The 25,783-nt window shown below is 40.0% G+C and overlaps 1 protein-coding gene across 2 annotated transcripts in view; it reads right to left on the bottom strand.

The window, feature by feature from the left end:
• Positions 1-25,369, bottom strand: part of CCDC3 (coiled-coil domain containing 3) — a 145,696-nt gene extending 120,327 nt beyond the window's left edge. The window contains exons 1-2 of one of the 2 annotated variants that reach the window (XM_040451427.1): positions 25,209-25,369; positions 22,806-22,937 (exon numbers count right to left, since the gene is read on the bottom strand). In XM_040451427.1, the coding sequence (XP_040307361.1) occupies positions 22,806-22,811 (6 nt within the window). In that variant the 5' untranslated portion in view covers positions 22,812-22,937; positions 25,209-25,369. Of the gene's footprint in view, positions 1-22,805; positions 22,938-23,551; positions 23,652-25,208 lie in introns of those variants that run through there. The other variant, XM_040451428.1, reaches the window with a different exon arrangement.
• Between the last annotated feature and the right edge of the window lie 414 nt (positions 25,370-25,783).

Raw genomic sequence — 25,783 nt, 5'->3', positions numbered from 1 at the left:
TGTATGATATATTTATAATAAATTTATAAGCAGAACTGCCTTAAAACAGAAGCCTCTTTTCCTTAAGCATCTTATTTCTACAAGTCTGAGCCTCGGCACACAGCTAAATTCTTCGATGCGTTGAAGGGAAAACTCAGGAAATTCTGGAAGGAAAGGTAAGGAGAAGAGAGGATAAAGCTGCAGGAGACAAGGTTTCAAGCCTGGGCCTCACCTCCCCCTGGCTCCCAAGTCTTCTCCCTGTGGCCCCTAAATCTTCAGCGGGGGGAATTTAATTCATGATTGCTTGCCACCCAGCAAGGGCAGTCTTTGAAGGCAACTCTTCCGTGCAGGTCCCTCCCCTGCAGGACAGGGACTCAGGAGGAAGAGGCCAGGAGAGAGGCCGTCTTGGGCAAGGGAGGGCTTTGGGCATCCCCGGAAGTGGGATCACCAGGACTCCAGGCAGCCCTGCACTGTTAAGAGAATGGGAAACCGCAGCTAACATTCTGTCACACTAGCCCAGAATCTGCTCAGCGACTCAATCAACCAAATTCTTATTCTTACAAAACCCTCTGTGATGCGCCTAAAAACAGACAGATGTGTCTGCGCCTATCAGACAGTCGGTTAGGCATCCAGCTTCGGCTCAGATCATGATCTCACTGCTTGTGGGTTCCAGCCCTGCACTGGGCTCTGGGCCGACAGCTCAGAGCCTGGAACCTGCTTCAGATGCTCTTTCTCTCGGCCCCTGCCCCACTTGTGCATGCTTTCTCTCTCTCTCTCAAAAATAAATAAACATAAAAAAAATCTTTAAAAAAATAAAAGAGTGGGGCTCGAGATAACAGTAGCCCTCATGGTATATGACCCCCACCCCCAAACCCCCTGGTAGATACCAGACTTTCACACAATGGGTAAATGGTGTTCAAGGATAACATCAGACACCGTATATCAGCACTGCTCGCTTGTCTCTCGCTGAATATGTAAATTAAGAAATTTCATAATGTCGTGGTCTCCGTCTGCTAGGGCTACCATAGCAAAATCCACCGACAGGTGGCTCAAAGCACAGACAATTCTTTTGTTACTGTTCTGGAAGCCAAAAGCCCAAGGTCAAGACGTCATCAGGGTCAGTTTCTGGTGTAGTCTCTCTTCCAGGCTTGTAGATGGCTGCCTCCCCTCTGTGTCTTCACACGGCCTTTCCACCTTTCCTTTTGTGCATGTAGGGGAAGAGAGAGAGAGAGAGAGAGAGAGAGAGAGAGAGAGATCTGATGTCTCTTTCTCCTCATATAACGACATCCATCCTATCCGAATAGCCCCACTCTTGTGACCTCATTGATCTTAATTACTTCTCTAAAGTCTTTACCTCCAAATACAGTCTCCTTGTTGGTTAGTGTTTGAACATGTGAATTTGGGAGGAGAAGGAAGGAGAGACAACTTAGTCCGTAACAGCTAGTTAGTAGGTATTCTGCAGGTTTGCTAGAGAAAGAGAGAGAGGGGATATACAATGGCTTATATTCCTGGCAAGCCAACTTAGAGCAAGTGTTGCCAAATTACAATATTAATAATTGCTAACATGTATTTATTGCTTACTGTGGACCAAGCACAGTTGTAAGGAGTTTGACTGTGTTATCTGAATTAATTCTCCAAACAACACTCCTAAGTAGATACTACTATCGTCCTCTTTTTGCAGATAAAGAAACTTTGGCACAGAGAGGTTAACTGACTTACCCAAGATCACAGAGCTAGACAGTGACTGAGCCAGGATTCAAACCCCAGCATCAGACTCCAGAATATATGCGTTTAACTACATTATGAGAATATGGACAAAATAGGCAGTGTTTTAAAGGTACAAGTGGGCCGTTCATCTAGAAGTAAATATATGCAGAGTAATAACCTTAGCATAATCACCAGTGATGGCTAAATCAGTATGTAATTGGACTAACATGAAATTTGAATTAACCGGCGACCCTGCTCTGTTTGTCGTATGCTGCAATTTATACAGACAAGATGGTAAGAAAGTTTTTCAAATGCATCTTCAGGCGTCTCCAAGGCCTGGAAAAGATCTGTCCACTTCAACAGGCCTTAAAACCCTGACTTTTCTTTCCATTTAGACAAGCAAAAAAAAAAAAAAAAAAAAAAAGTCAGTATGTATGGCTGATTTCTCTCTTCTTGTATAAACCGGACAGAATCAAATCTCTTCCAACTCTACCCAGAATGGATTTTCCAGAAACAAGCACCTTTGAGAGATTGTCTTTCTTCTGGACTCCTCACTGGGAACATCAGTCATGCTTCTCTTCTTTGTCACGTCTGGCAGAGTGCCTCACTGATGGGGGGTTCATTACCTGGAGCCATGGGCATGTCCTCCGGCAAGCAGCTTCTCTTTGGGGACTAAGTTCTGCACAAGCAGAGCTCAAGGTAGCCCAGAGGGGAAGCAACAATTCTACCAATGAAAGATCGGGCTTAAAAGTGAACGAAGCATTTCCACTTACACCATTAGGTCCCCGGGTTCTTGGGCCCCTGGACTCAGACTGAATCACACCACCGGCTTTCCTGGGTGTCCAGCTTGCAGATGGCAGATCGTGGGGACTGTTCAGCCTCCACAATCATGTGAACCAATTCATCTCCTTTTATGTATATGCGTATAGATAGATACACACATCTATATTCTAAGTATACGTAACTATAGATATCCTTATACATATTTTTTTAATGTTTTTTTTTTTTTTTGAGAGAGAGAGAAAGAGACAGAGTATGAGCAAGGGAGAGGCAGAGAGAGGGAGACCCAGAATCTGAAGCAGACTCCAGGCTCTGAGCTGTCAGCACAGAGCCTGACACGGAGCTTGAACTCATGGACCATGAGATCATGACCTGAGCCGAAGTCAGACGCTTAACTGACTGAGCCACCCAGGTGCCCCTATCCATATCCATATCCACACATATATATATGGCTTAGATTATATATTATATATAAGGCTTATATATATAAGGCTGAGAGTATATATTACATATAAGCCATATTCATATATAAAAAGCCTATGGCTTCTGTTTCTCTGGTTGAACCCTGACTAGTAATATACTATCCAACCAGCTCACTACAACCATCCAGAAGTTAGTGTCTTTCCATACTACCTGCCATCTCTGAGTCTAGACACAGTGTACAACTAAACGTGCTGCTTGAAGCTCTACCCACTGGGAGTAGTTTCCTTCACCAGTGTCCTTCATGTTCGGGCCTGAGCAGCACTGAGTGATACCCATTTGAAATACAAAACAATCTGTAAACCAGGCTTAAGTTATTTCTTCCTGAGTCAACTGGTCATCAGGAACATGGCCAAGAGGCCACAGATGAAGGAAAAGGAAGGGGCAATGCACCTTCAGAGTCAAAGGAATCTAAGGGGCGCCTGGGTGGCTCAGTGAGTTAAGCATCTGACTCGATTTTTGGCTCAGGTCATGATCTCATGGTCAGTGGGTTCAAGCCCCACATCAGGCTCCACAATGACAACACGGGGCCTACTTGGGATGTTCTCTCTCCCTATCTCTCTGCCCCTCTCCTATGTTCTCTCTCTCTTTCTCTCTCTCTCTCTCTTTCAATATAAATAAATAAGGGACACTGACAGCATGGGGCCTGGTTGGGATTCTCTCTCCCTCTCCCTCTCTGCACCTCCCCTACATGCTCTCTCTCTCTTTCAGAATAAATAAATAAGGGGCACCTGGGTGGGTCAGTTGGTTAAGCGTCCAACTTCGGCTCAAGTCATGATCTTGTGGTCCATGAGTTCAAGCCCCACATCGAACTCTGTACTGATAGCTCAGAGCCTGGAGCCTGCTTTGAATTCTGTGCTTCCTTCTCTCTCTGCCCTTCCCCTACTCATGCACGCTCTCTCTCTCTCTCTCTCTCAAAAATAAATAAACATTAAAATTTTTTTAAATAAATAAATTTTAAAAAAAGGAATCTAAGCCACTTGTTATTCAACTTACTTGTATTTTGGACCTTCCTTGTTCAATCTTTCACAAACCATTCCCATTTGACCATAGATTGCTACACACACACACACACACACACACACACACACACACACACACAATTTATGGCTGGTGGGTCAGACAATACCTAGTTCATGATGGGAAACTCAGATCACATGGTCACCCAATACACCATGGTGAGGCATTCTCTACCAGGGCCTGATAGCAAGATAGAAGCTATTTTTTTTTTTTTTTTTTAGAAGCTATTTTTCAAAAGGAAAATACTCATATCCAGCACAAGGCATAGATTTGCTCCAAAATCCTACAGCTTGGTGCTGTGACTAGCCTGTTGGTCTTCACCCAGAGGCTCCTTACAGCATGCCCATTTGCCACAGACATTTTAACTATCATTGAACCTGATGGGTAAAAAGGCCCAAGTGATACAGTGGCTTAGGCTACAGCCTGAACTCATGGCAGGGCATCCCTTTGCTCGTCTCTACTTAAAACTGGTAGCCTTACAGCTGATTCTGTAGATGACCCAAGTAACACAGTCAAGTACTCCCCAAATACAAAAAGGCTCAGCAAGCATTTTTCCTCTTTTTTCATTGTAGGTGGTCCAAAGAACAGCAACTTTACTTTCACTTTGGAAAAGTGACATTAAACCACCAGAAACTTCAGGGCGCCTGGGTGGCTCAGTCAGTTGAGCCTCCTACTTCAGCTCAGGTCATGATCTCAGGGTTTGTGGGTTGGAGCCCCATGTCAGGCTTTCTATGCTGACAGCTCAGAGCCTGGGACCTGCTTCAGATTCTGTGTCTCCCTCTCTCTCTGCTCTACCCCGCTCATGCTCTGTCTCTGTCTCTCTCAAAAATAAATAAACATTAAAAAAAAATTAAAGCTCCAGAAACTTCAATGAGGTCACAGGCCCTTGAATTTTTGTGGGATCGCCCACCTTCCAGTTCACATTAGAACCTCCCTGAAGTATTTGCCACTTTATGAACATCAAATCCAATCATCATCATGTCCATCAGCAAGGTAGAGTATGATGTTTTGTGGAATGTCAAGACAATCAAAATCTTGCAGAATAAATGTAACAACAGAATTGGTTTACCCTGAGGCAAGTCTGTGAAAGTGTACTGTCAGCCCTGATAAGTAAAAGCAAACTATTTCTGGTGGTATTTACAAATTGATATGGAGGAAAGGACATATACCAGGTCAGGAGCTGTGAAGCAAATGCCAAGGAACATGTCAACGTGCCCCAGGAAAGATACTACATCTCAAACAGCATCTGAAACTTTAGTTATCGCCTCATTAGTTTATAGTAGACTTCACTCATTCTTCAAGATCCATGTGACTTTTGCAAAGGCGAAACTGATGAGTTCAATGGAGATGCGTAGTATCATGTTTTGCATCGGTCTCAGCCTATTGATAACCAATGCTGTGGCTGGACCAGCCCTTGTGGTTCTTATTATGATTGCAAGACACCATCAGCAATAGCCATCAGGAAACTTTGAAAAACAAGTATATTTCTTACAAGTCCTGCAAATTCCATGGCACACCTGAGGCCACAGAGCAAAGTGATGGGTAGGAAGAGAGAGCAGGAGGCTGGAGTTCTGCTTTTATTGGGATTGAGGGTGGGATGCCTAGGGTTTAGCAGACTCATTCTTTATTGATGAGTTTAAAACATAAAAGCAGAAAATAAAGGCCTGGGAAGAGAAAAACCAGCAGCCCAAATGCTCGATTATCAAAATCAACTAAGATCTCTAAAAGAAAGGAGACTCGGGGCAGCTTGACTCTTCATCCAGTCCTGTGGCTGGCACTGTGTTCATTCAAGATAGCTGTCTTTGAAGTGCATGCTTCTTTGAAGTGCTTGCCTCAGCAATCAAAGCTTAAATCAAGAATTTGCATCACAAAAAAGGAAAAAAGAAAAAAAGAAAAAAATAACCAACTATCCGGGCTTACACTACATACCACTATCTACACTTCTTTCAAGCCTTCAGTGGCAGCATTAGTTTTTGCAATCCCCCAGGGATACTGTCTTACTTCTGATTTACTGTCTCGTATGAATGGAAGTCCTAGGGGGCTTCCACTTACCCCTTCCTACCACGGTGACCATCACCCATGGGTCAGAGAGCAAATGTGGGGATTCTGCCAGTTGTCAACCGTGTCTCTTCCATTTATACCTTCAGAAACTGGGGAAATAACCACTAGCTGAATCTCTGGACCAAACCGGCCCAATATGGGTCTGATTTGACCTAAACTTCATCTACAATCTAAACATGGTAAATTTTCACTTTGATTTTGGGACCCTCTGGGATTTCAAAGCCATTTCAGAGCCAGGGTCTAGTAATCCCCCAAAAGGTCTTGGTATTTCCTTTTTCCAGTGCACATTCTAGTAAATTGCCTTTGGTCCTTTTAAAGAAATCTTAGAAGAATATTTACAATGTATACTTGTGGCAATGGTGTCCAGTCCTTCCTTAAGGGTACCTGGTCTATCTTGCAATCCAGGGGCTCTGTCTCTGTGAATTTACTTATGTCTGGAAACTGAGTAAGAAGCTTCAGCTCTCCTCTGTGACAACTTAAGTCTGGTTTTCTGCTATGAGGCCTACAGTTTTTCCTGTTCTACAGACCAAGCAATACTCTAGCAGACTCTATATATTTAGTTCTAAGGGACACCATGATCAACTAGCCACTGCCAAAGATCTCTGCCATTCAAAACATTCTGATTACTATTATGTCCTTCCTGCCCTTTACCTTGGATATCCTCACCTTGTCTTAGGCAGTTAAATGCTACCACTTGTCCCCTGCTACTTCAAAATCCCATCATCCCCTTTAAAATCTGGGAACCCAACTAAACAACAGCATCTATAGTCATACCTTGCCTAGAAAGGTGAGCAACCACAGAGATTTTTAAGGATGCAGGTGCTCCCCTCACTAACATATATCTCATTGCCTTTGGGAAGGGAGTATCTTTGGGTCATCTTGTGGAATGTAGTTGTGAGCTGGCTGTGCAGGTAATGCATAAAACATTTAGTTCGATATCCCTAACCCCCTAAGCCTCTGGATTCCCTCCTGCACATTATGCCTTGGAAGCTATGACATCTCAATCTCATTAAATACGTGCTATCATTGAATCCAAATTTTAGTCAACCAATCAAGTAACCTATTGAGCCACCTCTGGAAGTACTTAAATCTACACTCTCTAGTAAATGCATCAATATCAATAAATTTGGCCAAAACTAGTGTTATACTCTACTCACTTCAGTACCCTGAAGCATGCTGAGCTTTGACCTTAATGATAGTGCTAGCTGACCTTAACTGTGGCTACAATTGCCTTATGGAGACTCTTCTGCAGTGATGAAACATGACAGTTCCATTAGTGATGGAATCTTCTAAAGATGGAGAGAGCCAGTACTGTCAATATGCCTTTCCTTCTAAAATAAGTTTAGGGGCGCCTGGGTGGCGCAGTCGGTTAAGCGTCCGACTTCAGCCAGGTTACGATCTCGCGGTCCGTGAGTTCGAGCCCCGCATCGGGCTCTGGGCTGATGGCTCAGAGCCTGGAGCCTGTTTCTGATTCTGTGTCTCCCTCTCTCTCTGCCCCTCGCCTGTTCATGCTCTGTCTCTCTCTGTCCCAAAAATAAATAAACATTGAAAAAAAAATCAAAAACACAATGGAACTTTTTTGAGTTTGATTTTAAAAAATTATTCTAAGTTAATCGCAAAAAGCAAATGAGTGAGTTCTTCCTCTTCTTCCTCTTCTTCATATTATTTCCTGAAAAACTCAGTCCTAAACCCTTTGGTTTGGACCAAGCATATTACATCTCCAAGCTGGGATGGGAGGAGGGATATAGGAGACCAAATAAAGGAAGTAGATTTCAGAATACAACTGCCCACCACAGGAATGAGCCACGAAGGGTAAAGAGGGAATCCATGCAAAAGAGTGGCCCAGTGTAGGATATCAGAGCTCCAGCAGGGCTGGGGGGTGTCTCTGCATATGAACAGCATGTCATGGGCTTTGGAGCCCAAGAAGGTGAGGAAGATAACCATGGGGGAGAGCAATTTTTTCAGAGATTCATGTCTAAGTAGGGCAAAGAGGGGGCCTCATATGGGTACAGCCCAACATGAGCTTCAGAAGCCAACAGGGGTAAGGAGGACATTCACATAGTTGTACAGTACAGGATGTCAGTGCATAAGCCAGGGGAAAGGGCTTCCATGTGGAAGGTGACAACAAGTGCAGAGTGTCAGAGGATGGTTAGAGTAAGGTGGTGTCCATGCAGAAGGGCAGCTCAGGGCATGGAGTCAGAGGCTTAGCAAGGTAAAGAGAGTGTCCATATCAGGAAGTTACCAGCAGCGAGTGTCAGAGGCCAAGTGCATCTGCAGGAGATATGCGATGGTGGCAGTGATGGGAGAATGGATACACACAGGAAGTTGACCAAATAAACAAATATATTAAGGATAATGGAAGCCAGTTTTCTACTGTCAGAGAAAGGAGCTAAAAATATGGAAAGGAAGAAAAACGGAATAAACCCTGTGGTTCATTGTTTTCAATATAATATAAATTATTTTTAAATAATATAGAAATAAATGTAACTGTATATGACTATCTGTATATGAATATACACCTTTGTCCCAAAAGTCTTAGTGCTATTTCAAGCTTTTATGAACTCAGAAATATACATGTTACATGATTACAAAAAGAAAAAAGAGAATAAGAGAGAATTCTTAACTAAAAACTCTCAGCAAACTAGCAATAGAAAGGAATTTCCTCAACCTGATGCAGAGCATCTGTGAAAAATCCGCTAACATTAATGTGAAAGACCGAATATTTCCACCTAACACCATTCTCACCACTTCTATTTAACAAATTACTGAAGGTTCTAGCCAGGGTTAGGCAATAAAAAGAAGTAAAACGCATTGAAAAGGGAATATGTAAATTCTACTTATTTATAGCTTACATGATCATCTATCTAGAAAATACAAGTGAATCTATAGCAAAGCTACTAGGACTAATAGGCAAGTTTAACAAGGTGCAGAATACATGATCAATATACAAAAATAAGTTGTATTCTATGTACTAACAATGAACAATTGGAAATTGAAATTTAAAAAATACCTATTTATAGTTGCATCAAAATACATGAAATACCTAAGAATACATCTCATTAAAAAATATGTGAAAGAATGTACACTGAAAACTATAAAATATTTACTGAGAGAAATTGAAGAACTTTGAAAAATCATGATATATGCTTTACCAATAGGTCAGGAAACTCAATCTTGTTAAGGTGTCAATTTTAAGCAAACTGATCTGCAAATTCAATGTAATCCCAATCAAAATCCCAGTGGACTATTCAGTAGAAACTGACAAGCAGATTCCGAAGTTCATACAGAATGCCAAGAACTTAGAATAGCCAAAATAACTTGAAAAATAAAGAGCAAAGTTTGAAGGCTAACATTACCTCATTTTAAGACTTACTACAAACTTAGAGTAATCAATAAAGCATGCTTTGGTGTGAATACAGACACATAGATCAATGAAACAGAATAAAGAGTGCAGAAATAAGCTCATATATATATATATATATATATATATATATATATATATATATATGATTTTCTACAACTATTTTCTTCAAAGATTCAGAAGCAATCCATTGAAGAAAAGCCGTGTTTTGAACAAATGGTGCTAGAACAATTGGATATCTCTATGCCAAAAACCAAATAAAAACAAAATAAAAACCTACAATCCATACCTTGCATCACATGCAAAAATTATCTCTAAAGCTTTTAAGAGAAAACCTCTCCTAACTTGGGTCAGACAAAAATTGGGCTTTATCAAAATTTAAACTTCTGCTTTTCAAAAGACACTGTGAAGAGAATGAAACATCAAGCAATAGACTGAAAGAAAATATCTGCAAAGCATATATGTTATAAAGGATGCATATCTGGACACAAAAGAATTCTCAAAACCCAATTTAAAAAAAAAGACAAATGACCCAATATAAAAAATGGGTAAAATACTTGAACAGACACTTTACTTGCAGTTAGGTTGGCAACCAATTGAATGGAAAAATACTTAACATTGTTAGTCATTAGAGAAATGCAAATTAAAACCATTGCAAGATATCCCTACAAATCTACCAGAAGAGCAAAAATTAAAGAGACTGACCATACAAAGTACTGCTGAGAATGTGAAGGCATTGGAACTCTCATGCATTGCTGGTGGGAATATAAACAATACAACCACTTTGAAAACAATTTGACAGTTTCTTTTTTAAAAAAATTTTTAATGCTTATTTATTTTTGAGCAAGAGAGAGAGAGAGAGAGAGAGAGAGAGAGGCAGAGAGAGAGGGAGGCAGAATCTGAAGCAGGCTCCAGGTTCTGAGCTGTCAGCACAGAGCCAGACACAGGGCTTGAAGCCATGAGCCATGAGATCATGACCTGAGCTGAAGTTGGACACTCAATCGACTGAGCCACCCAGGCACCCCAACAGTTTCTTTAAAAGCTAAAAATATGATCAGGCCATTCTACTCCAGGTATTTACCCAAGACAATTAAAGCATATTCCATACAAGGACTTGTATATCAATGTCCATAGCAGCTTTATTTGAAATAGCTAAAAACTAGAAACAACCCAAACATCCTTCCACAGGTAAATGGGTAAACTAACTGACAGACAACGAAATATTACTCAGCAGAAAAGGAATGAACTATTAACACACAAAAAACATGGAAGAATCTCAAAATAATTAGGCCAAGTGAAAGATGCCAGACTCTTAAAAAAGGAGTACATCATATGGTTTCTTTTATACAAAATTCCAAGAAATGCAAACTGATATATAGTATCAGAAATAAGATTAGGGGGTGCCTAGAGCCCAGGGAGAGATTGTGAGAAGGTAGAATTACAGAGAGATATAAAGAAACCATTGGGGATAATGAATATGCTAGTTATTTTTACTGTGGTCATGTTCTCTTTAGTGTATTCATGTGTCAAAACTTACCTACCAAAATGTACATTTTAACATATGCAGTTTAGTGTATGTCAATGGTATACAAAGAAAACTATGTTTTAGGGACACCTGGGTGACTCAGTCAGTTGAGCGTTCAACTCTTGATTTTGGCTTAGGTCGTGATCCCAGGATCATGGGATCAAGCCCCACATCGGGCTCTACACTCAACCTGGAGCCTGCTTTAAGATTGTCTCTCTCTCTCTCTCTCTCTCTCTCTCTCTCTCTCTCTTTCTCTAAAATAAGATATAAAAAAAACAAAGAAAACTGTTTTAAATTTATTTAATTACTATATTGTGCCATACATGATTCTAGTCAATTTTTAAACTTTGTAAAACTTTCATCAGTTACTCCCCAGTGACATAAAAGATTTCCTTTAAAATTCTAGCTTTCAGGTCATACAAAAAATGAGGGTTTTCCTTTGAGACTCTCATTTGTTTTGCTTTTTTTATTGAGACCTAACTGACATTCCATAAAATTCACCCCTTTAAAGTGTACAATTCAGTGGTTTTTAGTATATTCCAAGGTTGAATAACCATCACTGCTATGTAATTCCAGAATATTTTCATCACCCCAAAAGGATACACCATACCCATAAACAGTCACTGTCAATTTCCTCTCCCCTCAATCTTTTTTTTTTAACTAATTTCATTTAATAGTTTGTTATGAATATGACAAATATTCCACCTGAGCTTTTTACAGGTGACCTTTATCACGTTAAGGATGTTCCCTCCTTTTTCGAATTTCTAATTTGTTGAATGTTTTCTCATTAGAGTATTGGGTTTGCCAAATGTTTTTCCTTTGTCTATTTACGATCATGTGATTTTTATCTTCTAATTTTAGTAAGATGGTGTATTAATTTTCATGTGTTGAACCAACCTTGCATTCCTGGGACAGATTCCACTTGGTTATGGTGTACAATCCATTTTATATGTTGCTAGAGTCAGTTTGCTAGGTTTTTTTTTTTTTTTTGAGGATTTTTGCATCTATATTCATAAGAGATAGTGGTCTATATTTTTCATTTCTTGTGATGATAGTGGTCTATATTTTTCATTTCTTGTGATGATGTTTGTTTTGTTTCGGTATCAAGGTAAGACTGGTCTCATTGAATGAATGAGAGTTTCCTCTCATCTTTTTTTTTTTTTTCTGGAAGATTTTATGATGCATTGGTATTAGCACTTTAAATGTTTCATAGAATATACCAGTGAAACCATGTGTTCCTGAGCTTTTCTTTGTCAAAAGTGTTTTGATTACTGATTCGATCTCTTTACCTGTTATAAATCCATTCAGATTTTCTGTTTCTTTTTGAGTCAGTTTTGGCAACTTGTGCCTTTTAGGAATTTGTCCATTTCACCTAGGTTATCTAGTTTGTTGGAAGAAAGTTGATTTTATGCATACATGCCAGTTTGATGTGATCTCACAAGAAAAAAATCTAACGGAGATACATCCAATGACAGATCTGACCAAGCCAGGAAACTTCCCCTAATGGGAACCAAGCCACTGGTCTCAGAAATTCTCATCCATAAAACTGTTCAAACAAACCTTAAAATAAAAATTTATTACTCAAAATTCAAAAAGCTAAGTGTAAACAAGTATAAATAACGAAACTTCCCAATGACATTTTTTTGTTAATTTATAGCACTTGTACTTCTGAAGTTGTTAAAGCCTAAGACTGCACTAAGACTATGGGGACATCCTCACATACACACACACACACACACACACACACACACACACACACACACAGCCTAGCCTGAAGGAGCTTCCAGTGATCAATTAAAATTAATAATGATAATAATGGATTATAACCTATAGTTTACTATGCATGATAATTGTAATTATAAATACAGTAAAACCTTGGTCTGTAAGCATAATTTGTTCCAGAAATATGCGTGTAATCCAAAGCACTTGTATATCAAACTGAATTTCAAGAACTAATGTCTCACTTGTGATCATGTGACATTCGGCGTCAAATACTACTCATATTGCAAGACATCGCTCATTTATCAAGTTAAAATTGTTAGAAATGTTTGCTCATGGGGGCACCTGGATGACTCAGTCAATTAGGCAGCTGACTTCAGCTCAGGTCATGATCTCATGGTTTGTGGGTTCGAGCCCCGCATCGGGCTCTGTGCTGACAGCTCAGAGCCTGGAGCCTGCTTCAGATTCTGTGTCTCCCTCTCTCTCTGCCCCTCCCCCATATGTGCTCTGTCTCTTTCTCTCAAAAATAAATATGAAAAAATTAAAAAGAAAAAATAAATGTTATTCATCTTGTGGAACACTCGCAGAACAAGTTGCTCACAACACAAGGTTTTACTGTAGTTTACCATTTACAATAGTAAATCCATGAATGAAAAACATTTCAGGAATATTTACATAGTTACAAATAGCTCCCAGCAACATATTTATATATTACAAAGGACAAAAAGGATAACTTTATAGTTGGAGCAGTCTGGCAGAAACCACCTGAGTAATGGGACATATTGAAATCACATGACACTTGATAAAACGCAGTGAGAACAACATCACTTCTATCATGTTCCTGCTAAAGGTGTGTTACATAAATATAATAGTGAAGAAATATCAGACAAACCAAACTGAGGAATATTCTACAGAATAATTGGCCTATGGTCTTTGAAAGTGTCAAGTTCACAAAAATCAAAGAAAGACCCAGCAGCTGTTCCAGATTGAAGGGGATGGAAAAGACATGCAAAAGAGTAAAAGCAAAGTATGATTCTGAACTGGGTCCTTTTGCTATAAAGGACAATATTGGGACAAGTGGTAAATCCTGAATAAGGCCTGACATTTCAATGATGGTAATATATCAGTGCTAATTTTCTATTTCTATGCCCTTGATTGTAGGAAATGCACACTAATTTGCAGATAATGGGGCATCATGGACCAATTTATTCTCAAATGGTTCAGGAAAAAAATTTGTTGGTACTTAATCTGCAACTTTTCTGTCCATTTGAGGATGCTTCAAACTAAAAAAAAAGGAAAATTAATAAGTGGAATAGTTAAGATGTGTTTAAAAGAGGATTAGCACGAATAATTTTGCCCTTCCAGATATTAAAGTATATTGTACAGCTACAATTCTTGAAATGGTAGTAACTATGCAAGGAGCAACTTGCATATCAGGAGAACAAAACAGGGGCGCCTGGGTGGCTCAGTTGGATAAGCATCCAACTCTTGATTTTGGCTCAGGTCATGATCTCAGAGTCATGGAATCAAGCACTGCATCAGGCTCCGCACTGAGTGTGGAGTCTGCTTAAGATTGTTTCTCTATCCCTCTGCCCATCTTCTCCACTCAAATGCCCTCTCTCTCCCTCTCTAAAATAAAAAATAAAATAATTTTCAAAAATAAAACATTTCAAAAAGGGGAACAAAACAGATCTGTGTTTATAAGGACTTAATATAGTATATGGGAACCACCCTGTTAACAGAGACTGCCTCACAAATTGTCGCACATTTATGTACTCCAGTAGGTTATCACAATTAAACATAAATTTTATAAATTCCAAAGGACGTGCACATGATATAATGTTAAATGAGAGAAGAGTAGAAATGATCTGTGTGCACATGATGGGTTCTTGGGGTGCTGGCAATGTTCCATGTCTTGACCTTGGTGGTAGCCATACAGTCATTAACTCTGTTTCATAAATATGTTCCATGTATTTTCTTGATGTATGTTACAACAAAAGATCTTTAAAAGGACACCAGACCCTTTGTTATACTGGACTATAGTGTAGATATTGAGCTGCTAAGTGGATCAAATTTTAGCACCCTCTTACACAGATGAGGAACCAAGTTTCAAAAAGTTAAACCATTACTCTCTGGGAACTGATAGGTATCAAGGTCAGGATGTAGACCCCTCTGTGCTTTGGCCACAGCACTACCCTGTGTCCCCAACATTAGTGGTGAGAGAGACAACAGTTATTGTGATTATGTGCCCCAAAAGTGTGTCAGACAGTGCGCTGGGCACTTTACACATATCAGTCATCTAACCCTCACAGTAGCCTGCAAAGAGGGTATCATTACTCCCAATTTGCAATTCAGGAAGAAGGACACAATACAGGCAAAGAGTGAGGCTACACTTCAGATCCTAGTGCACTCACTAGACAAACACTAACTAATTAGCAGCTCTATGTCAGGCTCTGGAAAGATACGGGAGCCATAAAGATGCAAGACAGAATCCCTACCCTCTGGGAGCTTACCATCTTGATAAACTCCAAATTTCAACCAGTCCATCTATGCCAACTGCTCTTCTCCAATAGGATTGCCTACTGATTTGCCTAAATACAGTCCCGAGTCAAACGCTTCTCCCGATAGCAAGTTACCTCATCCCAAAGTTAACAAATGAACAAAACACCCCAGCAGCTATCATTCAGAGTGATCCTACCTGAATTAGGTTCAGAGCTTTCTTTTACACTTGCCTGTTCTTTTGTTATTGTACATAGAGATTAGACCCAGAAAGATTGACCAAAGACCAACTTAAAAATAAAAGACATTCTTTCTATTATATCACATTTCCTACTTATGCATTGCCTTTCTTGGAGTCTCCCAACGCAGCTATGTAAATGTTAACTCATTCTTCCTTCTGGTATCCTTGGGAGGCAGGAAGCCAATGTTATTTCACAGATAAAGAAGCTAGAGTCCCAAGAGGTGAAATGCCTTCCCCGGGGTCACATAACTACAGGCAGTTGGGGGTGCTGGGAATGGGGTATGGGGTTAAGAATCCCTGCCTGGGGTCCCCTGGCTCCCAAATGGGGCCTCTTTCTTATAAGATAACTTGGTATGTTAAAACAGTTGGAATCTTGTTCTATAACAGGAATGTTATGGGACTGCTGAGAAAAAAACATTAATGCATGGTACATTTTCAGGAGGAAGGTTTAGAACATGTGGCCATCGCCTACAGTAGTTGAAACTACATCCAATTTGGGGACTAATATTTAAACTAAATGACCCTTCCAGTGACTACGAGTCTATGACAGTTTTGTCCTGTCAGGAGAGGACAGAAACAGGGGCCTAACCTCTTGATAGACATCTTAATCTGTGCCATTTTAAGTATATGCATTTCAGTAAGAAAAACGAGCTAAGTTTGGGGTGGACAAACACCCCATAACAATGCGCTATGCTTGCTTCCTCACTCTACTGTTTGACGAAGTCACTGCCAACGGCAGTGGTTGGCAAAACAGAAACAGGGAGACTAGTTCATTTTTCAGGTAATCAAGAATTCCTGTTGTAATTTTATCAAATCAAGTTCCCAACATCCTCTTGTGTAAATTTTTAGATACTAAATGGAAATATGAGGCATGGGTTGAGCATTTTATACTCTATACTATATACTCTATATATATATGATATACTCTATAGTAATCACTCTATATTTGTTTCAACAAATAACTATCAACATTTACCTTTCAACTACTGTGCATCAGGCACTTTTCAGTCCCTGAGAGTATAGAAATGAATAAAGCAGAGACTATGTGCCCTTGGGGTATACATCCACCAAAAGTCAAACTGGTACCATCAATAAGTTGGGGAAAGAAAAAAAAAGTGCCTTTGAAGACATAACCTTATCTGAGAAAGAACAACCTTTATCTGAGAAAGCAACTTGAAAATCTTCTAGCTCAACATCCTCTGAAACGCCTTCATTTAAATGTTTAAACGTCCTTGTAACTGACAAGGTTAAGGGTTAAGCATGCCAGGCCAGTCTCTGAAAGAAAATCTTCCTTTTTCATGTTAGAGTACAACTAACCCTCAGACTGAAAGCAAGGTGGTTTTCATTGACCTTCCTTTCACATCAATGTCCCTGGAATGAAAGGGAAAAAAAAAAAAAAAAAAACAAGCCAACGTTAAGGAGGGGTGGAAAGAGCGTGTATGTGTGATTATCACAAAGCTGCCATGAGTTTCCCTGAGACGGTGTCAACAGTGGCTCTTTCCCATAGGAAGTGAAATCTCCTGGGGAAGTGTTGGAAGCCACGGAGGCTGAAGTGGAGCAAAGTTCTTTAAAGGGAAGCGCCCCCCTGCTGCAGGGGAGGCCCACAGCTGGGCCCACTCAATAGACTGCAAATGCAAAACTGCATAGACCGTTTTTCACCTCTGAGCAGTTGCATGATATCTCAGCTCATCAGTATCTGTCAGTATCGGGGGGGGGGGGGGGGGGCATGTGCAAAGCCAATGGCATTGCATGCATGGGAAAGTTTACAAAGACTCCAAATATACACACCGCTGTGTGTTTTCAATCTGCTGGCTCAATGTTTTTGCCAGCTGACAGAAGAATTAAAATCCTGTTGAAAAGCTTGCTGGAGAAATGGAGTCTCATAGGCGTTTTGGCTTGGTAGGACATTGTGAGGACTGTTTAGAAATGAATAGAAAGTGTAGAAGTTTGGGTGTTCTTATGTTTACTATGAAAGCATCACATTAAAGGGGTTAACAAATACTGCTCTGAAACATAATTGAAAGTAGATAGCACTGATTATGGCCTTTTTTGGTATCCAACTGATGCATTTTTAACAAAACCCTAAAGGCATTACAATTAGTGGTTTTTCCCTAAGTGATTCTTCACCTGCACTCTGCATGTATTAACCTTTCTATCCCTGCTCTTATTGCCAAGGAATAAGTGGTCAGTATTCTAGCAACTTCTACACCTAAGGTAAAGTACTTTGTACAAGAATATCTGCTTTTTCCAAATTTTCCATTACTGACTTTGTTCCACTTAAAACATTTGTTCCATTTAAAAACATTAAGACTTAGTGCCAGTGACCCCACTTTATACATTACAGCTTTTAAAAAAAAGTTTCCAGGGGTACCTGGGTGGCTCAGTTGGTTAAGTGTCCAACTCTTGATTTGGGTTCAGGTCATGATCTCACAGTTCATGGGTTTAAGCCCTGTGTCAGGCTCCATGAGGGATTCTCTCTCCCTCTCTCTCTCTGCCCCTCTCTGCTCCCTCTCTCCCACACGTGCGCTCACTCTCTCTTTCTCTCTCTCAAAATAAATAAACTTAAAAAAAATGAGTTTTCTGAATCTGCTTTAATAATATGAACACTAGATATAGTGACTGGCACTCATCAGGTGCTCCAAATTTGTTGAATGAATTAATGAATGCACATGTTCTGTAGCTATAAATGTACATCAGCTTTCTGAAGTTTGTTCAACACTAAAACTGGTTATTTCATTTAAATGTTCCTGTGTATTGAATTTGTGTGTTTAAAGGGATAGATTATAGCTATGCTATAAAATAACTATAAATATCCTGCTAATTATTTATAAAAATGAGTTTTGTGGACATAACTAAGCTGAACATTTACCAATAAAAAGTAGATCTAACTCTTCTGGAACAACCCTTTAAAGTAAACCAATTCAGAGGCGCCCGGGTAGCTCAGTCGGTTGAGCATCCGACTTCGGCTCAGGTCATGATCTCACAGTTCGTGGGTTTGAGTCCCGCGTTGGGCTCTGTGCTGACAGCTCAGAACCTGCAGCCTGCTTTGGATTCTGTTTCCCTCTCTCTCTGCCCCTCCCCCACTAGCGCTCTGTCTCCCTCTGTCTCAAAAGTAAATAAACATTAAAAAAAATTTAAAGTAAACCAATTCAAAGTACACCTGTTCCTTCCCGTCTTTGTGCTCCTCCATTACAACTTGATCTTGTCCCCACCTCCAGATTTTCTCTCAAGACCTGCTCCCTCCGCTTCAAGCATCCCTTGGAGTCAATACCCTTCTAGCTCTAGTGCCAGCCTTTAGGAAAACTTGGCTTTAAAAAATTATGCAACTTTTTTCAACAACAAGTAATGAGAACTTCCACTCAGACAAGCTCATGTCCTGTGAGCACCATCTCTTAGTCCGTTGCTAAAATGGTTCTGCCCAGAGGCGCAATTCTTTTGCTTGGTTCTCTCTCCTCTTTTCCACGGGGGAGAATGAAGAAAAAATTACAGAGTGATCTGCCCTCAGAGTGGAAGAACTCCCCCATTCCTCAACTTTGTGACTTCCCCACATCTCATCCCTCAATGGGTAGATTCTCCTCCAATAAGATGGATATTGAAGAGGGATGGGATTCTTCCATCCTTTCTACTTTTCTATTTCTCTACCCCCTCCTTCCTCCACCCTCCCACAAGAGATGAAGAGTTGCTAATTTTATTGATAAGAGCATAGGACATTCACGAGGTCCCATCTACCAGTAAGTAGGTTCTTGGTGCCTTTAAGGGCCACCAAGAACTTCTTTCTCTTCAGCCTCCTCCTGTGCAGGCTGTGCAAAAGATCAATTCTCAGGGCATTCATCTCTTTGTTTCCCACCTCTTTCACACCTATAATGGCATGCTAAGACAGGTGTGGGGACCCAGACTTCTTTCTAGCTCTCTCCCTCTCCAAAATTTGACCTGAGTGGGTTGTGTCAAGATTTAGATTCAGGGTGAAAAGTAGGAAACTCCTCTTAGACCATAAGCCAAACACACATGCTTCAACTCAGCTTTCACCAGAAAGTGCAGCATTGTCTGGTACCAGGGCCTGCCCAGCTATATTTATGGCAGTACAGGGGACCTCTTAGTATATGAGTGTACAATATCTGACTTGTTTAAGAGAAGCAAAGTCATCATAAAGCAAACCTATGTATTAATAAACTGACTTCTGAAGAAATTAATCTCTAACCAAAGCCCCTCCCTTTCAAGATATCAATATCTTCCTCACCATTATAGCAGATAATAAAGTCAAATACAGTAGAAGCCTACTGTGAAAAGAAATTGTAAATACTGCAAAAGATGCAGAATTTCATTAGTTGATTAAAGAAATATTATACAGCTATTTGAAATATATGCAAAGCCAGAAATAAATGATATAGCATAATTTGCCAGTTAACAAAGAGAAAATAAACAAGAATGATAACATAAAAGATACTTTCAAAATAAAGATATTCAGGGGGCACCTGGGTGGCTCAGTCTGTTGAGCGTCCAACTCGATTTCAGCTCAGGTCATGATCTCACAGTCATGGGATTGAGCCCCACACTGGGATCCACAGTGAACATGGAGCCTGCTTGGGAGTCTCTCCCTCTCTCTCTGCCCCTCCTGGCTCAGTCTCCCCCCCACCCCAACTCTTAAATAAATAAGCATTTAAAAAATAAATAAAGATATTCAACTGTCAACGGATTCACAAAGTGCTTGGGAAAAAGTAAATACAACTTTTGACTATTTTTACAAAAATAGCTCTTTTGTGATAATATGGCAAAAGTTCAACATAATGTAAAAGATATTATATCCTGCTACTGCACAATTTTATCCAAAATTATTAGCCTCCCAGGGCACCTGGGTGATTCAGTTGGTTGAGCGTCCAACTCTTGATTTCAGCTCAGGTCATGATCTCATGGTTCTTGGAATCAAATGACAATGCAGAGACTGCTTGGGATTTTCTCTCTCCCTCTCTCTGCCTCTTCCCTACTCACACTCTTTCTATCTCTCAAAATAAGTAAACATTAAATAAATAAATAAGTAAATGAAATAAAAATTATTAGCTTCATGGTTGGTTTATCTATTGCTGCATAACAAACCAGCCACATATTTAATAATTTAAAAGAATGAGAACATAACATTTCTCACAATTCTATTAGTTAATCTGGTAGCTCTTCCACTTCATATGATATTGTCTAGGATGCTGGATTGATAAGAAAATCCAACATGACATTATTCACATGGCTGAAAGTTGGTGCTAGACATTGGCTAGGAGTTTAGCTTGAAGTGTTTTCTGGGACCTCAATTCTCCTTCATATGGTTTCTTGGGCTTTTCATAGTTTGGTGTCTAGGTTTCAGGAAGTATTGCTTCAAGAGAGCAACCCCCAATGTACAAGTGCTTATCAAGTCCTCAGTTGCATCAAATTTGCCAAATTCCCATTTTCCAAAACTTGCCATGTGGCCAAGCCCAGAGTCAATAAGGAAGGGAATACCAGAAGGTAAGTTTCACTAAGGACCACCAAAGTACAGTCCACAAAGCACCCTCTGGCCTCTAATGTGTCCTGCCCTTCCCACGTTCAAAATACACTCACCCTCTCCAAAGCTCTCAAGGTCTTATCTCATCAAGTACAGAATCTCGTCATCTAAGTCAGGTCTAGATGCGATCAAGGTCTCCTGAGTGGAGTTCTTTTTGATCTGAAGACGTGTCAACTAAAGACACAAGTTTTCTGATCCTCACACAGTCAACATACAATGAAGAGGCAAGGAAAACTTCAATAGGTACTTCTACTCAAAAAGGTTGAAAATGGGAAAAACACAGCAGTTACTGGTCCATAGCAATTTTTAAATCCAGCCAGACACATATAGGCAGTGTTGTTGTTGTTGTTGTTGTTTTTTATCATGACCTAGTTCAACTTCCTGAGAGTGATTTTCTGTGGCTCTTACCTCCACCCTCTGTGCTCCAGACTTTGTTCTGAGCTATCCTTATTTTTCCAAGAGAAATGACCCAGGCTTGCATCTAAGCTTCTTTCCTTGGCTTGCTTCCTCCTCCCCAGAGGAGTTTGAGGATCTTAAGGCACCTTCTTATTTTGAATTTGTCTCTGTCCTTTTAATCTAGGCCAGTATAATTTCAGTATACTTTGCATTTTTATGTATCAAATTATAACTCACCCTAATAAACAAAATCACACACACAAATCTCTTCAACACAATCCTTTCTCTGTTTAGGGAGTGCAAATCAGAATCCCATGGGAAAATACTCTTTAGCTTCTTAGAAATATCTTTGTCTGAGAGGATCTTTGAGATACTCCTTATGTCTTTCAGATCCCATAACACAGAAGACATATTTCACTACCAACACCTTGGATTTCATCTTCAAATGAAGGTCATTTCATACTTTGAGAGATTTTTTTGTAGAGACTGAGGGTGAAAAACAATTTTATTAACAAACCCACATGTTTAGAGCCTCTTTAGTTCTAAGTTCTGCTTGAAATCTGAACAGTTCCTTCTTTGGTTCAGCTTGTTCCCCCTGTACTTTACCACAGGAGCAAAAAGAAGCCAGTGGCACTTTCCACATCCTTCCCAGAAATCTCCTTAGTCAGACCCACAAGTTCAGTAGGTACTCTCTCTGTTTCCCGGAATACCACAAGCAAACAGTTTTGATCATTGTTCTGCCAACATATAACTCAGGTTCTCTGTTCTTCAGCTTCCAATAGGAATTTCCTCAGTGCCCTTCCAGACTCCACTAACAGTCTTTTTGTAGTTCCTCCAAATTTCTCCCTTCCTTCTACCAGACTCAAAATCAATGCCAGGTCATAGTTTCTGTTTTAGTTATCTGTTGCTGCATAACAAACCACCCCCAACTTACCACAATTTATTACTTCCTTTTTTTAATGTTTATTTTTGATATATAGAGAGAGTAAACAGGGGAGGGACAGAGAGAGAGGGAGACAGAGAATCCAAAGCAGGCTCCAGGCTCTGAGCTGTCAGCACAGAGCCCAATGGGTAGCTCAAACCCACAAACTGCGAGATCATGACCTGAGCTAAAGTCAGACACTTAACCGACTGAGCCACCCAAGTACCCCACAATTTATTACTTCTTACATCTCTGTGGGTTGACCCAGAAGTTATTATGCTCCACATGTTGTAGGCTTGAAGTCAGAATGTCTAGAAAACCTAAAATGGACTCACCTAGGGGCACCTGGGTGGCTCAGTCGGTTGAGCGTCCGACTTCGGCTCAGGTCATGATCTCACAGCTTGTGAGTTCGAGCCCCACGTCGGGCTCTGTGCTGACAGCTCAGAGCCTGGAGACTGCTTCTGCTTCTGTGTCTCCCTCTCTCTCTGCCCCTAACCCACTCACATTCTGTCTCTGTCTCTCTCAAAAATAAATTTTAAAACTTTAAAAAGATAATTAAAAATAAAATAAAAAATAAAATGGACTCACCTCCATGGCTAGAAATCAGTACTGGCTACTGACTAGGAGCTCACTTGGAGTTGGCTAGAGGGCCTCAGTTCTCCTCCACGTGGGCTTCTCTCATGATTGCTCATGTTTTCTCATAGCATGGTGGATGGGTTCCTAGGAGCATCCCAAGATAATAAGGCCCAGTGTGCAAGGACTTACCAGCCTTTTACTTGCATCACCCTCGCTAATGTTCTACTGGCCAAAACTAGTAACATGGCCAAGCCCAAAATCAATATGTAAGGAACTAATAAGAGTACAAATACAAAGAAGCTTGGTTCGTTGAGCACCACCAAAGTTAAGAGTGTACCACAGCCCTAAAATTAACACATTTTTGTTTGAGCAAATGATTAGTGCATAACTGTCATCATAAAACTATGTGGTTGGGGCGCCTGGGTGGCTCAGTCGGTTAAGCGTCCGACTTTGGCTCAGGTCATGATCTCACGGTCTGTGGGTTTGAGCCCCGCGTCAGGCTCTGTGCTGGCAGCTCAGAGCCTGGAGCCTGCTTCAGATTCTGTGTCTCCCTCTCTCTCTGCCCCTCCCCCATTCATGCTCTGTCTCTCTCTGTCTGAAAAATAAATAAACATTAAAAAAATAATAATAAAAAATAAAACTATGTTGTTAATTATAAGGCAAAATAAATTTGTTTTTATAAATTTTGATTTTAGTTTTCCAAAATCATACCTATCAACCCTGTTTTACTTTGTCTACTATGACATTTTGGTCCTTACTTTAAGTGGATTCCATTTAAGTGGACTTTTTCTGGTTATTTTGTTTCCCCTTTAGTTTTTGTGCCTTAGTTTCACTGTCAGGTCAAGAACCCTTTGCAGAGGAGGAGTGAGTCATAAAACGGAATTTGGGCATCATTGGTCCTTGGAAATAATACCATCATAATAGCACCCACACATCAACCCTCATGATGAGATATATTTTTTTTAACTTTACTCATGAAGAAGAATTAAATAGTCATTCTCCCAGAAGCTTACTAGGCACCAATAACCATTTGCCTTGAAATTACATACAATAGTACCTTCCTCATCAAGTCTTAATGACCTACAGCTTTTACAAACTGCTTCTGTATGAGAGTTCTACAGAAATTAGATCTGAAAGGCCTATAGATGTTACAAAGAACATGTGAACAAAGGTATACTTTTTAAGTAGAGGTTTAATTTTGATCTCTGCTACATGTTTAAGTTTTAAATGAAACTTTAGTAAGAGTACATTGTGTTTTATAATACTGTGCAGTCTACACTTAGCATTGGATAGCTGGGATATGACTTCTTTACATAATGATAGAAAAAAATCTGAAGTGCTTAAATTCACTGAGACTTAGGAAACAGTCTTTTTCATTCTTATTTAATCCTTGATGAAATTACATAATTTGTTTTAAAAAGGGGGGTGGCTGCAAGTCTAACCAAAAAGTATACATGCTGATCATTTTGTTTTTCTTCCATGAGATTCTTGGTTTAATCATATAATAGTCAATGTAACATAAGCTTCCTTTTTTTTTTTTTTTTTTTTTAACACCAGCATAAATCTGACAGGTAGTGTAACTGAAACTAATCAAAATGCTTCCACAGAGTCAATGATTTCAACAGTGCTGTTTTGGGCCTCCCAAGGGTGTTGTTACCTATTTTTTCATTTCCTTTTCTTGAACAGATCTATCATTTTACCAGGCCCAAACTTTCCGTTCATCTATCTTCATGAGCAATTAACAAAGGATGCCTCCTCTTGGCACTATGTCATTTTGACTTCAGTTCCCATGGCAATCTCAAGTCATTTTTAAAGGACCTGTAAATGTTGCTTCAATATGAGCTCTGTTTCTGGAAACTTGAAAACAAAACTGCCAAAGGCAAACCAGCTGGCCTGTCACCAAGGGGGAAGGTAGGACCTTTATTAGGGATGAGTTTGTGAAAAGCATCAGCTGCTGGGTTCACAGGTGAATCTCACTAGTGATTCCTCTTGCTAAAAGACATTTCCCAGAACCCCAAATACACCTCAGGAGGTAATATGCTCTACAGCAAACTCTTTCAACAAATGGATACTGTCTTATTTTAAAGAACCTAACGAGAAAGAGATTGGATAGCTTCCTTCAGAAAAAGTTTCCCATTAGTCATGATTTATCAGGAATTTCTTCACATCCCTTAATATTATGAAGTCTTCCCCTTTGTCTCTTTTCTCTCTGAATTCTCACTACAGTAAAACACTGACTATTCATTCATTCACAGCCACCATTCATTGGGTAGCCACCATGTGCCCTTATTATATATCAACACTCTACTGGGTAGTTCATCATTCATCTCTATGACCTTACAAAGTAAATATTATAAGCCCTGTTTCATTGATAATGAATTAAAGCAATAGTTCAGAAAGGCAATATTAACTCACCCAAGTTCTAGTCATACAGCCAGTAAATGCTGGAGCCAGCATTTAAACCTCATGTTCTATCTTCTCAATCAGTGATGGAAGCCAAGGTCAACACTCCTCTTAGGGAGATATTATTCTGCAGGAGAATGTTTATCACATGTTTGACTAGGACCCCTTGGCTTACATGGCCAGGTTGATGCACTAAATGGTGTCACAATGCCACTAAGTCAGTGGACTAGCTCAGAACAGAATTTAGAACACATGTGACCCAGACCACCCAGACACTTGAAGAACCTTATTGGGATTTCAAGTTCATTTTTTTCTAATGTGAGTACTCAGTTTTCAGTTAATACAGCACTCACAGATGATAGAAACAAACCAAACCTCTAGGGATTTAAATGGCTTGTCCAATTTCACACACACACACACACACACACACACACACACACACACACGGTATATTGGAGTGAATTTGTAGATTACTGCCAATCCCTTAGCTCCATCCACTAAATAACTGATTTGGGTTGAAGTCTTAGGAAGATGAATTGATGATATACAAATACACACATACAAGAAATAGAAGGATAGTAAAATCC

This window comes from Herpailurus yagouaroundi, unplaced genomic scaffold (genome assembly GCF_014898765.1).
Source record: "Herpailurus yagouaroundi ecotype Mexico unplaced genomic scaffold, PumYag 203, whole genome shotgun sequence".
In the NCBI taxonomy this organism is placed as follows: Eukaryota; Metazoa; Chordata; class Mammalia; order Carnivora; family Felidae; genus Herpailurus; species Herpailurus yagouaroundi.
This window is presented reverse-complemented; position numbering and strand designations above follow the sequence as displayed.